This window comes from Pezoporus wallicus, unplaced genomic scaffold, assembly GCF_028554395.1.
Source record: "Pezoporus wallicus isolate ANWC-B61680 ecotype Strahan unplaced genomic scaffold, APGP_CSIRO_Pwel_v1 contig_12955, whole genome shotgun sequence".
In the NCBI taxonomy this organism is placed as follows: domain Eukaryota; kingdom Metazoa; phylum Chordata; class Aves; order Psittaciformes; family Psittacidae; genus Pezoporus; species Pezoporus wallicus.
Window position 1 is genome coordinate 87,390 of NW_026641964.1, and position 13,022 is coordinate 100,411.

General features: G+C 55.2%; 1 protein-coding gene across 2 annotated transcripts in view; it reads left to right on the plus strand.

The window, feature by feature from the left end:
• The window catches only part of ARHGAP39 (Rho GTPase activating protein 39), a 113,686-nt gene that overhangs the window by 86,622 nt on the left and 14,042 nt on the right, over window positions 1–13,022 (plus strand). For both annotated transcript variants that reach the window (XM_057426348.1, XM_057426350.1), the window contains exons 3-4: window positions 254–334; window positions 9,141–10,548. In XM_057426348.1, the coding sequence (XP_057282331.1) occupies window positions 254–334; window positions 9,141–10,548 (1,489 nt within the window). The remainder of the gene's footprint in view (window positions 1–253; window positions 335–9,140; window positions 10,549–13,022) is intronic.

Consider the following 13,022-nt stretch of genomic DNA (forward strand, 5'->3'; position numbering starts at 1 on the left):
CATGCCTTAAGGGAGAATGTGGCGTTTGCAGGGTGTGAAGTAAAGCTGGAGACCACCACCATGGAGAGCTTGGTCATCCTCTGCTCCGTAACTGATAAATGACCCCGAGTTCGATGTGATTTGGGCTCCGAGTGCGGAGCCCACCTCCATGGATGGATCTCCATCCATCCTAGAGCAAAGGAGACTTTGCTAAGGGCATGTGGGCGTTGTGGTGGCTGTTGGTAACTCCCTGTTCGCTCTTCCTGTGTTGCAGCTCGTCGCCTTCCGGAGTGTTTGAGAAGGAATACGACATCTATCGGGATTACAGTGCGGAAGGTCAACTCCTTCACTACAGGTAGCCCGTGTTTCCCTCCGGTGCCAGGGTTGGCTGAGGTGGGATGTGGGACAACCCGTGGTTGACGTGGGGAAATGGGGCGCTAACACCGATGTCTTTGTGCTCTGCTGAGCCTCCACATCCCCTTCCCAGCGTGGGCTGATGTTTTGTAGCTTTACCACAACCCTTAAATAAACCCTAAGGTGTATTTTGATGGTTCTTTGGAGCAGGACCCATCCGTCCTCTTTATGTGGTGGTCCTCTTTTGAGTGGATCCTATCCATGAGCACAAACTGGAGCAGGACAAGAGGAGCACACAGGGCTGTCAACCCGGTCGAGCTCGTAGTCTGTGGATGTGCATTAGGCTCCACCATTAGGACTTCGGGGGATGACCCAAAACGTTCCATCACATCCACTGCAACCAGTTTCTAGGCTCTTTCCTACAGGCTTTGCATTGCCTAGAAGCAGGTTCATGTGGGTATGGATTTCATCCATCACTGCAGCAAGCTCAATGTGCTGTCTCCATAGGGCAGCTCCCAGTGCCTAAAGGGGCTGCAGGAAACCTGGAGAGGGGCTTTGGGCAAGGGATGGAGGGACAGGCCAAGGGGAATGGCTTTAAGCTGCCAGAGGGGAGACTGAGATGAGCTCTTAGGCAGAAGCTCTTCCCTGTGAGGGTGCTGAGGCGCTGGCACAGGGTGCCCAGAGAAGCTGTGGCTGCCCCATCCCTGGCAGTGTTCAAGGCCAGGTTGGACACAGGGGCTTGGAGCACCCTGCTCCAGTGGAAGGTGTTGGGGTTGGAGCTGGATGAGCTTTAAGCTCCCTTCCAACCCAAACCAAGCTGAGTCCATGTTTCTATGACCATCAGCCCCAAGTGCAGCTTTGGGGTGCAGCTGCCTGGGTCACCAGCAGCATCTTCAGGAGCAGGTGAGGATTTCTCTTCTCCTTGGTGCTGCCGGACCACAACTGCTGATGTCTCCCGATGGAATGAAGATTATGGGTGTCGTTAAGAGGATGAAGTCTTGCTCCATCTGTCTAGGAGGCATTTGCCTCCAAATCCCATGAAGACAGGCGATCACCTTTTTAACCCTTTCCTCTTCATTCCTTCTGCTTGGTGGCCCCGTTGCTTGGTGGCCTCGTTTTTCCTCCTATGGTTCTGTTGAAAAGGTTGAACTCTGCTAATCCATGCCTGTTTGTGGGATGAATCCCAGGTTTCTTGTCGTTATCCCGCATCGGTGTTGGCCAGTCAATGGGTGGAGGGTCCAAAGCTGCTGGAGATGCACTTTAGGAGCTCTCAATGTCTCCTCTCCCAGGACACGGCGCCTGAGAGCCTCTTAGATCCATGCTCCCGATGGGGTGGAGGTCCTGTACCGCGTAGAATCATCATAGACTCATAGAACAGTGAGGGTTGGAAAGGACCTTAGGATCATGCAGTTCCAGCCCCTTGCTGTGCAGGTGCTCAGGGCTCTGTGGCCACCAGGAGCTTCCCGATGGAGGGAACTGCAGTGTTGGACATGGAGCAGCAAAGCATCAACAACCATCTGTCCTTCTGCTCCCTGGGAAACGGGAGGTTCCCGGAATCATGGAATCAGCCAGGTGGGAAAAGCCCTTTAAGTTCATCCAGTCCAACCTCTGTACCAGCAGTGCCAAGGCCACCACTGCCCCATGGCACTGAGGGTGTGTGAACACCTGCAGGGACAGTGACTGCAGCCCTGTTCCAATGCCTGAGCACCCTCTGGGGCAGGAATTGTTCCTCAGCTCCATCTAAACCTGCCCTGGTGCAGCTTGAGGCCGGTTCCTCTTGTCCCATCCCTTGTTCCTTGGGAGCAGAGCCCAGCCCCTCCTGGCTCCATCCTCCTCTCAGGCACTTGTAGGGAGCCATCAGGTCGCCCCTGAGCCTTCTCTTCTCCATCTGAACCCCCCAGGTCCCTCAGCCCTTCCCCATCCCATTTGTGCCCCAGGCCCTGCTCCAGCTCGGGGGCAGGAGGAGGAACCTCTCCCGACAGCCTCACCTCGTGCCCGTGCCCCAGTGCTGCTGCTGTCGAGGAGCTCTGTGCCAGGACCTTCCCGTCCAGCCTGCCCCTGCCATGGCAGGGGACGTGGGAGCCTTCCCCACCCAGCCCCACGGCGACGGCTCCTTCCCGCTGCAGCTGGGTTTTCCCTCTTTCCCTGCCCATGGAAGGGGCGAGCAGGGCTCAGCCCCACGTCCAAGCGCTTCCCTGGCGCAGGAACGCTCCTTCCCTCCTCGCGCGGCTCGGAGCTGGGTCCCTGCTGCGCTCAGCACCTCCCCTGTGCTGGCACCGCTGCAGCCCCACGTCCGGATGGAGCAGAGCCCTCGGCTCCCTCCCGCTGCCCCCAAGGAGCCGGGGCCGAGCAGGGGCTGCAGCGCTGCCAGGGCTGGAGCAGGGATGTGGGGATGGAGCGAGGCAGGAGCTGCGGCAGCATCAGCGTGAGGAGACCTGAGAGCAGCTCCAGTGCCGGAAGGGCTGCAGGGAGCATGGAGAGGGGCTTGGGACAAGGGATGCACAAGGGTCCTGTCAGGACAAAGGTGTCCCTGCCCCATGGCAGGGGTTGGAGCTGGATGAGCTTTGAGGTCCCTTCCAACCCAACCCATTCCGGGATTCCACGATCCAACTTCACACGCAGTGAATGTGAAATCCACTTGGGCACGAGCTCAAACCCGCCATTGTAGGAGCTTGTCATGCCGATGGAGACCCAGCAACCGTGTCCCCTGCTGATCTGCTCGTTGGGGACATGGCCCTCCTGGTCTCTTTGTTCTTCCCACCTCATTCATTCTTACAGTAAAGGCTGCTCCGTGCTCCGTGTTCCCTCCTCCCTCTGAAGGAGAGGAAGCTCTCATCCTGCTCAGTGACATTTGGGGCTGAGGGAACAGGCTGCTTTGGGAGCTTGCTTTGATCGCACGTCTGCGATGGGGAGACCAGCCCTGGCTGCCTCCTGGGGAGCTGCTTCAGCTTCCAGCAGGCTTCTGTGCCCATCCGTGCCGTGTCTGACACCGACACCGGGGTGGGTTGTGCTGGGGATCTGCCACCTCCTGCTTCCTCTTTTGGCTTCCTAAGGAGCCTTGTCCCCTTCTTCCTTGAGGCCTTCATGACCCAAACCAAGGCCAGGTTGGACGCAGGGGCTTGGAGCACCCTGCTCTAGTGGAAGGTGTTGGGGTTGGAGCTGGACGAGCTTTAAGGTCCCTCCCAACCCATTCCATGGTCCTGTGATGAGAACACGGCGCAAAGCAAGCCCAAGGCTGCTCCCTGCTGTGCCAGGCTGGTTTTACACCAGCTCTGGATAACCAGGAGAGCTCAGCCCAAGCCACGGCTCAGCCCTCTCCTTCCCCATCCAGATCGTTGCTCTGACATGAATGTGACCACAGAAACCAGTTTAGCATCACTGGGGTCAATGCAGAGGTTGGGAGCTTGATCCTGGCCCTCCCACCTCTCTCCAAATAGCCATTTCGCTGCCCAAGCAACACAGATTCCATCTCAGTCGCGCTGGTTCCTGTAGGAGTTGGGTTGGACCAGTTTGAAGGTTTCATATCAAATGAAGTCCAAGGAGAACATGAGATTTCCAGGCTTGCAGATAAAGATGGGAACAGAGATTGCAAGTGTCGGGGTGTCCCTGCCCATGGTAGGGGGTTGGAACTGGGTGATCTTAAGGTGCTTTCCAACCCAAACCCTTCCATGGTTGATTCTAGAAGGGTCGGACCTGTCATGGTGAGGTTGTGGCCACCACTGGTGACCCCCAGTCTCATACAAGCTGTGAGAAATCAGTGTTTGAGCATGAATTTAACATTTTAGGTACAGTTTAAGCTCTGGGCTATTTATATTTCCTTAAAGCATGTGATTTTCTACATACAAATCGTGGGGACCATCAATATTTGGAGATGACGAGCAGTGAAGTCATAGGGATGGTGGGATTTAATCTGTCTTCTTCCCCCTAATTTAGTCATAAATTGTTCCTAATTCATAACTTTCATACTCTTATTACAAAGTTGAGTCTTCTGCTGGGTTTTGCACGATAATAAAGGCCAGATGGCCCTCCTAAGGGCAGTTTCCTAGCTGGAAAATCGAGGGATCATCACGGGCTTCAACCTGAAGCTTGGACATCTTGCTGCTGAGGCTCTTCCCATGTTCCCACTTTTCCCTGTGCTATTTGGGGGAAGATCTTGGTGTTGCTGGCGTGGCCTCAGGCACCGTGCCAGGCACATGGAGGTTTTCCTGCTGTCGGGATCGCTGATCCCGGCTTTCACAGCGGGATGCTGATGGGAACGGTGGCAGTGGTACCCAGCTGGGAGGAAACGGGGCTGGGCTGCATCCTTCGTCATTCATCCTCATCCTTCATCCTTCATCCTTCATCCCATCCCCGGGGGATCACAGTAAGTCCCATTTATCACCAGATGAGGGGATCTTAAAGCCATTAAAGCTTGGGAATGTGAGGAAAAGCCACAGGGAGGAGATGCTGCACCCAGCTTCCGTGGCCAGGAGAGGAAGGTGAGGAAGAGCAAGGGCATGGGGATGGTGGGAAGAGCCTGGGAATGGCACAAGGACCTGGTGGCATTGCAGGGGGGTGGTGGGGTGCTCAGGAATCCCAGGCTTTTTGAGTGGCTGCGAGCCCTGATGCATTCCCAAGCCTTGGAAACCGATCTGCTCAAATTAATCATTCAGACCTGGGATTTATCCCCTAGTCCTGCACTGATTTAATCAAAGAATCATCAGATCCTGGAATGGTTTGGGTTGGAAAGGACTATGGGGCAGGGTGAGGATCGCTTGTGTCCTGCAGCAAAAGGAACTGGAAGCAAAGGAATTCCTGGACGAGGAGCCCAGCAGCCCCTCTAATCTCTGCCATTGACATTCCAAAGGCTGGATAAGGTTGTAGAGGGGATATTTGGGCAAGAAGGGAGACTTAAGAGCACAAATCACACGAGTGCTTCGGGAAGACCCCTCCCTTATATAAATGACATGTTTCAATCCATGGAAATGGGGAAAACTGGGACAAGAAATTGATTTTGGCTGCTGGAAGATGAAGAGGGACCTGGGGAGCAGCTTGTCATGGAAAGGTGCATAGAGCCATAAGTGAAACCTTGCCCATCAGGAGGAAAATAGCAAAGGGCACACGGTGCCAAGCCAGCGAGGACAGAAATAGACGGAATTCCTGGAGCATTCCCTGTGCCAGGAGGGTTCGAGCCTCAGCAGGGCTCCTCCTCCTCTCCTCCAGCATCATCTTTCATTTACTGGAGGGACTGAGCTGCTCGTGGCCACCTAGAAGTGCAATTCCCACTATTCCTTCTGCAGGGATAAAATGCGATTTAGATGCTTCCCAGTGTTTTCCAGGGAAGCACCACGGAGCTTCCAGGTTTATTACTTCATATTGTGAGGGCAAGCTCTGCTTTGGGGGTGTGATTTGATGGGCAGCGCTGCTTCACATGGATCTTTATTCCTATTTCCTGTTGCCACATGCAGGTGCTGCCTGAAACATGAATGTGAGCTGCAAATCCGGGAGTTAAGAGGTGCTGTCACCTGGTTTGGGTGAAAAAACCTGGATTTTGGGTGGATTCGTGGCCCTATGGGGCTGGGGGAAGAGTTGAAGCATGAGGGGGTGGGAACTGGATGATCTTTAGGTCCTTTCCAACCCAAGCTATTCTATGAGCATCACTTGGTGCTGAGCTCTTACTGCTTTGTGGTACCTGGGTTTTTTAGCTTGGGAGCTGTTGGGGTGGGAAGAGGGCATCAGATCAAGCAGCTCTTCCTTGTGGAGCTGCTGTGGATTTGCAGCTCTCTTCCTTCCTCCCTGGTGCTCCTTTTGCAGGCTGAAAACCCATGGGTGATGGGAGCAGGACAGGGTGAAGGTCCTTGCAAGAAGAGCAGTCATTGGGAAAGACAACGGCACTGGTGCAGAACCCTTCTCCATCCATAAAATCCTGGAATGCTCTGGGTTGGAAGGGACCTTGAAGCTCATCCAGCTCCAGGGGACACCTTCCACTAGAGCAGGGTGCTCCAGTGCTTGTCCCCTCATCATTTAGCCTCTTGACCCTGGGAGATGAATCCAAGTGTTTCTTGGTGTTTCTGACCTAGCAAGGCTTTCCTCATCACCTCGCCCTGGTACTTTGGTCCATCGAGGACATGCTCCTACCGTTGTAGATGGAGTCTTGGTCTGGAAGGGCTCAGTGACTGCTTGAGAGCCATCAGCCGATGTGGAGGGACCCAAACTCATGCAGGTCTTCAACAGCAAGAAGCTGGGAGGAGGCTCAGGTCCTCAGGAGCTCGAAGGCTGCTCTGGAAAGGGGAGGAAGGAAGGAAGGAAGGAATTGTTCTCCACATCCCCTGGAGCGAGGATGAAGTCGTGGGCAGCGAGGTGGTGGAGCCTCATGCAGGGAGACATTTATCTGTGCCTCTCTGGGGGCAGAACCTGGTATTTGGACTCAGTCCCCCGTTGTCTGAAGGGCAGAAGGGATGAATTGGTGTGGAAACGTAACTGGGAATGAGAGAGGAATGAACTGGGAGAGCAGATGGTGCCACTGGTACCTTCTGTGCCAGCAGGGACTGGGTGCTAACACCATGTTCTGCAGCAAAGCAGCTCAGATCCCTCCATAAAACCACCTCTGCTCTTCCTTCCGAGTGGCCCCGGTCCGGGTGGCATCTCCCAAGGACTTGAAACGTGGGTTGAGCAGATGAGCTTTAAGGTCCTTTCCAACCCAAACCATTCCAGGATTCCATGACACCCCTGTGAAGGGCAGGGTTGGGATTTCAGACTCCCCTTGAGCTATTTGGCATCCCCATAGGAGCCAAACCACAGGTTGAGGTTCATCTCCTGCCCTGTCCCCCCACCATGGACACCCTCCATGCAAAGTCTGAAGGTTTTGGACTTCCAGCTTCTTTCTAAACCATGTTGGGATCCAGCTCCAAGGGTCCTGGGATCCTGGAACCAGGGGATGGTGTTAATCCAGGCGAGGAAGTGGATGGAGGGGTTGAGCTGGGTTAATCCTGGGTGCTGCGTGGAATGGAAAGCAAGGAGAGATGGGAGAGATGGGCTGTGTATAGGTGGCTTTTCCTTCTCACCTTGGGATGGAAGATCCCAGCAAGAGGCTGGTCCAAGATAGGGACCATGGTGGGGTCGATCCCCACTCCCAGCAAGGACTGAGCACCCAAACACCCATGAGACAGTCCCAAACCTATCTTTGACCCAGCACTTGTCCTCAGTATGTGGCCATGGTCGCTTTTCCATTACCATTTGGCTCCAAGAGCTCCAAGACATGAGCAGAGGATCAGTTCAGGGTTGTCACCTAGAGATGTTCTCCAAGGGGTGGCATGGCTGTATGGGGCTTGGCTTTCCAGCCTGTGCATCCTCTGTGTACCCTGGGGGTCGTTAAAGTCCATGGAAGCTGGTGCTACTGCATTTGGGATGGTGGCAGTGCCCTGGTCTCCATCAGCAGCATGCTGCTCACCTGATGGAAGAGTCTTTGGGGGCCTCAGCAGGTCCATCCTTTGGGGTTTGAGGTGTTTCAGGGCAGCAGTACAGTGGTGTCTATCACTTGTGGACCTTCATTCCATCACGGACATGCTCTTCACCTTATGGGAGAGTCTTGAGGTGCTTTGGCATGTCCATCCTCTAGGTTTTGAGTTGTCCCAGGGCAACAGTATGATGGTGTCTGTCACCTATGGGCAAGAGGGACCTTCACTCCATCATGGACACGCTCTTCTCCCGATGGAAGAGTCTTTGGGTGCCTGGGCAGGTCCATCCTCTGGGGTTTGGGCTGTCCCAGGGCGACAGTGTGATTGTGTCTATCACCTATGGGCATGAGGGACCTTCACTCCATCATAGACATGCTCTTCACCTTACGGAAGAGTCTTGGGGTGCTTGGGCATGTTCATCTTTTGGGTCTTGAGTTGTCCTAGGGTAGCAGTACAATGGTGTCTTATTACCTGTGGGCACAAGGGACCTTCACTCCATCATGGACATGTTGTTCATCTGATGGAAGAGTCTTGGCATACTTGGACATGTCCATCCTTTGGGCTTTGAGGTGTTTCAGGGCAGCAGTACAGTGGTGTCTATCACTTACGGACCTTCCTTCCATCATGGATGTGCTCTTCACCTGATGGAAAAGCCTTGGGCTGCTTTGGCATGTCCATCTTCTGGGGTTTGGGTTGTCCTAGGGCAGTAGTATGATGGTGTCTATCACCTATGGGCTAGAGGGACCTTCACTCCACCGTGGATGTGCTCTTCACCTGATGGAAGATTCTTGGCATACTTGGACATGTCCATCCTTTGGGTTTTGGGTGCCCCAGGGCAGCAGTACAGTGGTGTCTATCACTTGTGGACCTTCATTCCATCATGGTTGTGCTCTTCTCCTGATGGAACAGTCTTGGGGTGCTTGGGCACATCCATCCTTCGGGTCTTAGGGGTCCCAGGGCACGTCCGATGGTGTCAATCACTTGTGGACCTTCATTCCACCATGGATGTGCTCTTCTGATGGAAGAGTCTTGGGTGCTTGGACATGTCCATCCTTCAGGTCTTATGGGTCCCAGGGCATGTACGATGGTGCCAATCACTCGTGGACCTTCATTCCACAATGGATGTGCTCTTCTGATGGAAGAGTCTTGGGGTGCCTGGGCATGTCCATCCTTTGGGTCTTAGGGGTCCCAGGACAAGTACGATGGTGTCAATCACTTGTGAACCTTCATTCCACCATGGTTGTGCTCTTGTCCGGTAGACTCTTGGGTGCTTGGGCACGTCCATCCTTTGGCTCTTGAGGTGCCCCAGGGCAGCAGTACGATGGTGTCTATCACCTGTGGACCTTCATTCACTGCAGTTTCTCCCCCCAGGACATCCTCCTTGCGATGGAACGCCGGCACCAAGGAGCGGATGCTGATCAAGGTGACGGACCGCGAGCCCAGCTTCCTCATGCACCAAGGCAACGGCTTCGCCCCCGACAACCCACCGGGGACCCGCTCGCGGCGCCCGTCCGGCGGCCAGCAGTCACCCAACCTGCAGACCTTCACCCCCGACGCCGACAGCTCCGTGTTCTTCCCCGAGAGGAAGCAGTCGCCCTTCCTGAAGAGGGCCGAGCACGTGGGGAGCTGCTCCCCACTGCTGGGCCGAGGGGACTCCTTCTGCTCCCCCCTCCAAGCCCAGCACCGCAAGCACTCGAGCGAGTCGCAACCTTCTTCCCCCCGCTACGCCTACGAGCCCCCTCTCTACGAGGAGCCCCCCATGGAATACCAAGCACCCATCTACGATGAGCCCCCCGTGGACATGCAGTACGAAGCCAGTGGGAGCTACAAAGCCGGCTCGCCGCAGAAGTCGCCCATCAGGAAACCTCATCCCTTCCTTCAGTCGCCCAAGCAAGGCTCCAACTCGCCCTACCAGCAGTTGGTGCTCACCAAACAGAAGTGTCCCGACCGGTTCATGAGCTTGGAGTACAGCCCCGCTGGCAAGGAGTACGTCAGGCAACTGGTCTACGTGGAGCAGTCGGGCTCCAGCCCCAAGATGAAGACGGGGTTGAGGCACAAATACTCCCCCAACCCCATCGGTGGCTCCTACTCCTTGCAACACAGCCCTTGCTTGGTCAGGGACCAACGTCTGGAGATCAAATCAGGTGACTACAGCAGCATGGAAGGACCTGAGTTCTGCCCTGGCCCAACCAGTGGCCAGGTAGCCCAAGGTGAGGACTCCATGTCATGGTCCAGCCAACAGGACACCATGTCCTCCACTGGCTACTCGCCCTCCACCAGGAAGAGGAAGAGCCGAAAGCCTTCCCTATCCCATGATCCCAACACCTCCTCCACGGATGGATCAGGGGACAGGGAGGTGCTGGGGGAGCAGATGCTGGCTGAGGAACGAGCCACCCCCGGTCCCAACAGGTCACCGTTGAACCGCACCGAGACCAAGGCGGTGGAGGCCGAGGTGGCACGAGGCTTCCCGGAGCCCTTCCTGGCACAGGCCCGCCTGGCTTGGGAAGCCCAACAAGCCCATTACCACATGAAGCAACGGAGCAGTTGGGACTCCCAGAAGGATGGTTCTGGCTATGAGAGTGATGGAGCCCTCCCTCTGCCCATGCCGGGTCCGGTGGTGAGAGCCTTCAGCGAGGACGAGGCGTTGGCGCAGCAGGAGAACAAGCACTGGAAGAGGAACACCTTTGAGAAGCTGGGCTTCCCCCAGATCCTGCTGGAGAAGAGCGTCTCCGTGCAGACCAACCTGGCTTCACCCGAGCCCTACCTGCATCCATCTCAGGTAATGTCCTCGAGGACGTCCTCAGCATTCATGGCGGGCCCCGTGCCACCAACCCTCGCGTGGCATCTCCTTCGGTTCCTCAGGAGCTTCAGGAGCTGCTTCTCCTCCCGTGGTCAGGGACCTGAGCGCTCATCGGGCTCCCAAGGGAGCTGAAAGCATCCTTTGCTGGCTGTGCTGGGTGATCCTGGGACCCACACGTGGCTCATGTGCTTTGTAGTTACTCGTCTCGTGTTCCGTGGCACAGCACCATTGGATGGTAACAGCGCATACTTCCTTTACCAACTCCATGGTGGCTCATCCAGAGCATCCTCCAAGAGCTCTGGATTCTGGGGACACCCAAAGTGCCACCTCTGGTCCCTATCCAGCTGGAGGAGACCCATAAGCAGGGATGTCCCTTCTGCAGACCCAGTGGAGATGGGCATGGCATTGAGAACATCAGCTCCTTTCTGCTCTCTCTACCTGCTTCCATCTTCAGAGAGGTCCTCTGCTAGAAATGGGTCTTGGCCCCTCAGGTTGTGCCCAACCACAGTGGTTTGAGGTGCTGGAGCAGCACCACTGGCCCTTGCCTTTCATGTTGAGCAGGAGCAGGCAGCACCACTTCTGAGTTGGGGTCCTGACCCACCACCCATCCCCAGACCCACTCCCAAGTTTCCAGGAGGTTTTCCCAGTAGGGACTGAAAGTAATTGAGGAGCTTCATCACCCTGGCACAGGTTGTCCCATCTGATCATGGCAGCAACCCCATGGAGGTCCCACCTTGGTCTCCTCCATGGTACGTTGGGATTAATGGCACTGCCAACCTGGCTGCCACATTGTATTTCTCATAGAAACTGGTCCTTATCAAGCTGGTCCTTCAGAGTTGGTCCTTAGAAAGCTGGTCCCTCAAAGAAGTTGGTTCTTGGCAAGATGATCCCTCTAAGTTGGTCCTTAGTAACTTGGTCCTTCAATGAAGTTGGTCTTTAACAGGCTGGTTCCTCAAAGTTGGTCCTTAGTAACTTGGTCCTTCAATGAAGTTGGTCCATAGGAAGCTGGTTCCTCAGAGTTGTCCTTAGCAAGCTGGTCCTTCAAAGAAGTTGGTTCTTGGCCAGTGGGTCCCTCAAAGTTGGTCTTTAACAGGCTGGTCCCTCGAAGTTGGTCCTTTGTAACTTGGTCCTTCAATGAAGTTGGTCCTTAGTAATCTGGTCCCTCAGAGAGGCTGGTCCTTGGCAAGCTGGTCCTTCAAAGAAGGTTCTTGGCCAGTGGGTCTCTCAAGGTTGGTCTTTAACAGGCTGGTCCCTCAAAGTTGGTCCTCAGTAACTTGGTCCCTCAAAGAAGTTGGTTCTTGGCAAGCTGGTCCCTCAAAGTTGGTCCTCAGTAACTTGGTCCTTTAATGAAGTTGGTCCGTAGGAAGCTGGTCCTTCAAAGAAGTTGGTTCCTGGCCAGTGGGTCCCTCAAAGTTGGTCCTTAGTAACTTGATCCTTCAATGAAGTTGGTCCATAGGAGCTGGTTCCTCAGAGTTGTCCTTAGCAAACTGATCCTTCAAAGAAGTTGGTTCCTGGCCAGTGGGTCCCTCAAAGTTGGTCTTTAACAGGCTGGTCCCTAGAAGAAGTTGGTCCTTAGTAACCTGGTTCTTCAAAGAGGTTGGTCCTTGGCAAGCTGGTCCCTAGAAGAAGTTGGTCTTTGGCAAGCTGGTTCCTCAGAGTTGGTCCTCAGTAGCCTGGTCCCTCAAAGAAGTGGAAGCCTCTTATGGTGGGCCCAGAGCAGCCCAGGCAGGGAGCTGTGTGTTGGGGGCTGTCACAAGGTCCATGCCACCAAGATGTGCCAGAAGCAGAGAAGAAAACAGGAGCAAAACAGCACTGGGGATGGTGTGGGGAGATACGGAGACCTGGCAGAGGAGGGGAGCACGCAGGCCATGATGGGGCACCGCAAGTGACAGGGACATGCCCAGTGTCACCCAACCCCATCCATGTGCCACCTAATCCCTGAGCTGAAAGGAGGGATCCCAACCCCATGGGATGGGCATGGAGGTCATGGCCAGCTGCCATTGACATCTTCATCTCCTTGTTGGAGGCCCAAGCTTCCAAGTTCATTTAGGACCATGCTGGTTAGAGCTGGACTTCACTTTAGATCAGCTCCAACAGCAGAAGATCCATCACATTTTGGTGCCTGTGTCCTGACCACACCATCCCCTGGTGAGGACTTGGCTGATGTCCTCAGTGGTGGTGGCCCCACTCATGGACCAGGTTTTGGAAGAGCCATGGCAGCAGCAAAGCCTGAGGGCAAACGCTGCCTCTCCTTCCACCCAGAAGTGCCTTGAGCTGAGCAGCAGGTTGGAGGACACACAAGGACCTTCTGGGTGATGTGGCCTCCATAGGAACAGCAGGGATGGGTCCTCAAGGGGGGAAGCTCCCGTGTCCCCATGGCCAAGTCCCTGCTGTTGTCACCATGGTGCGAGATGAGAGCTGAGAGATATCCATGGATAAGAAGAGACCTCAAC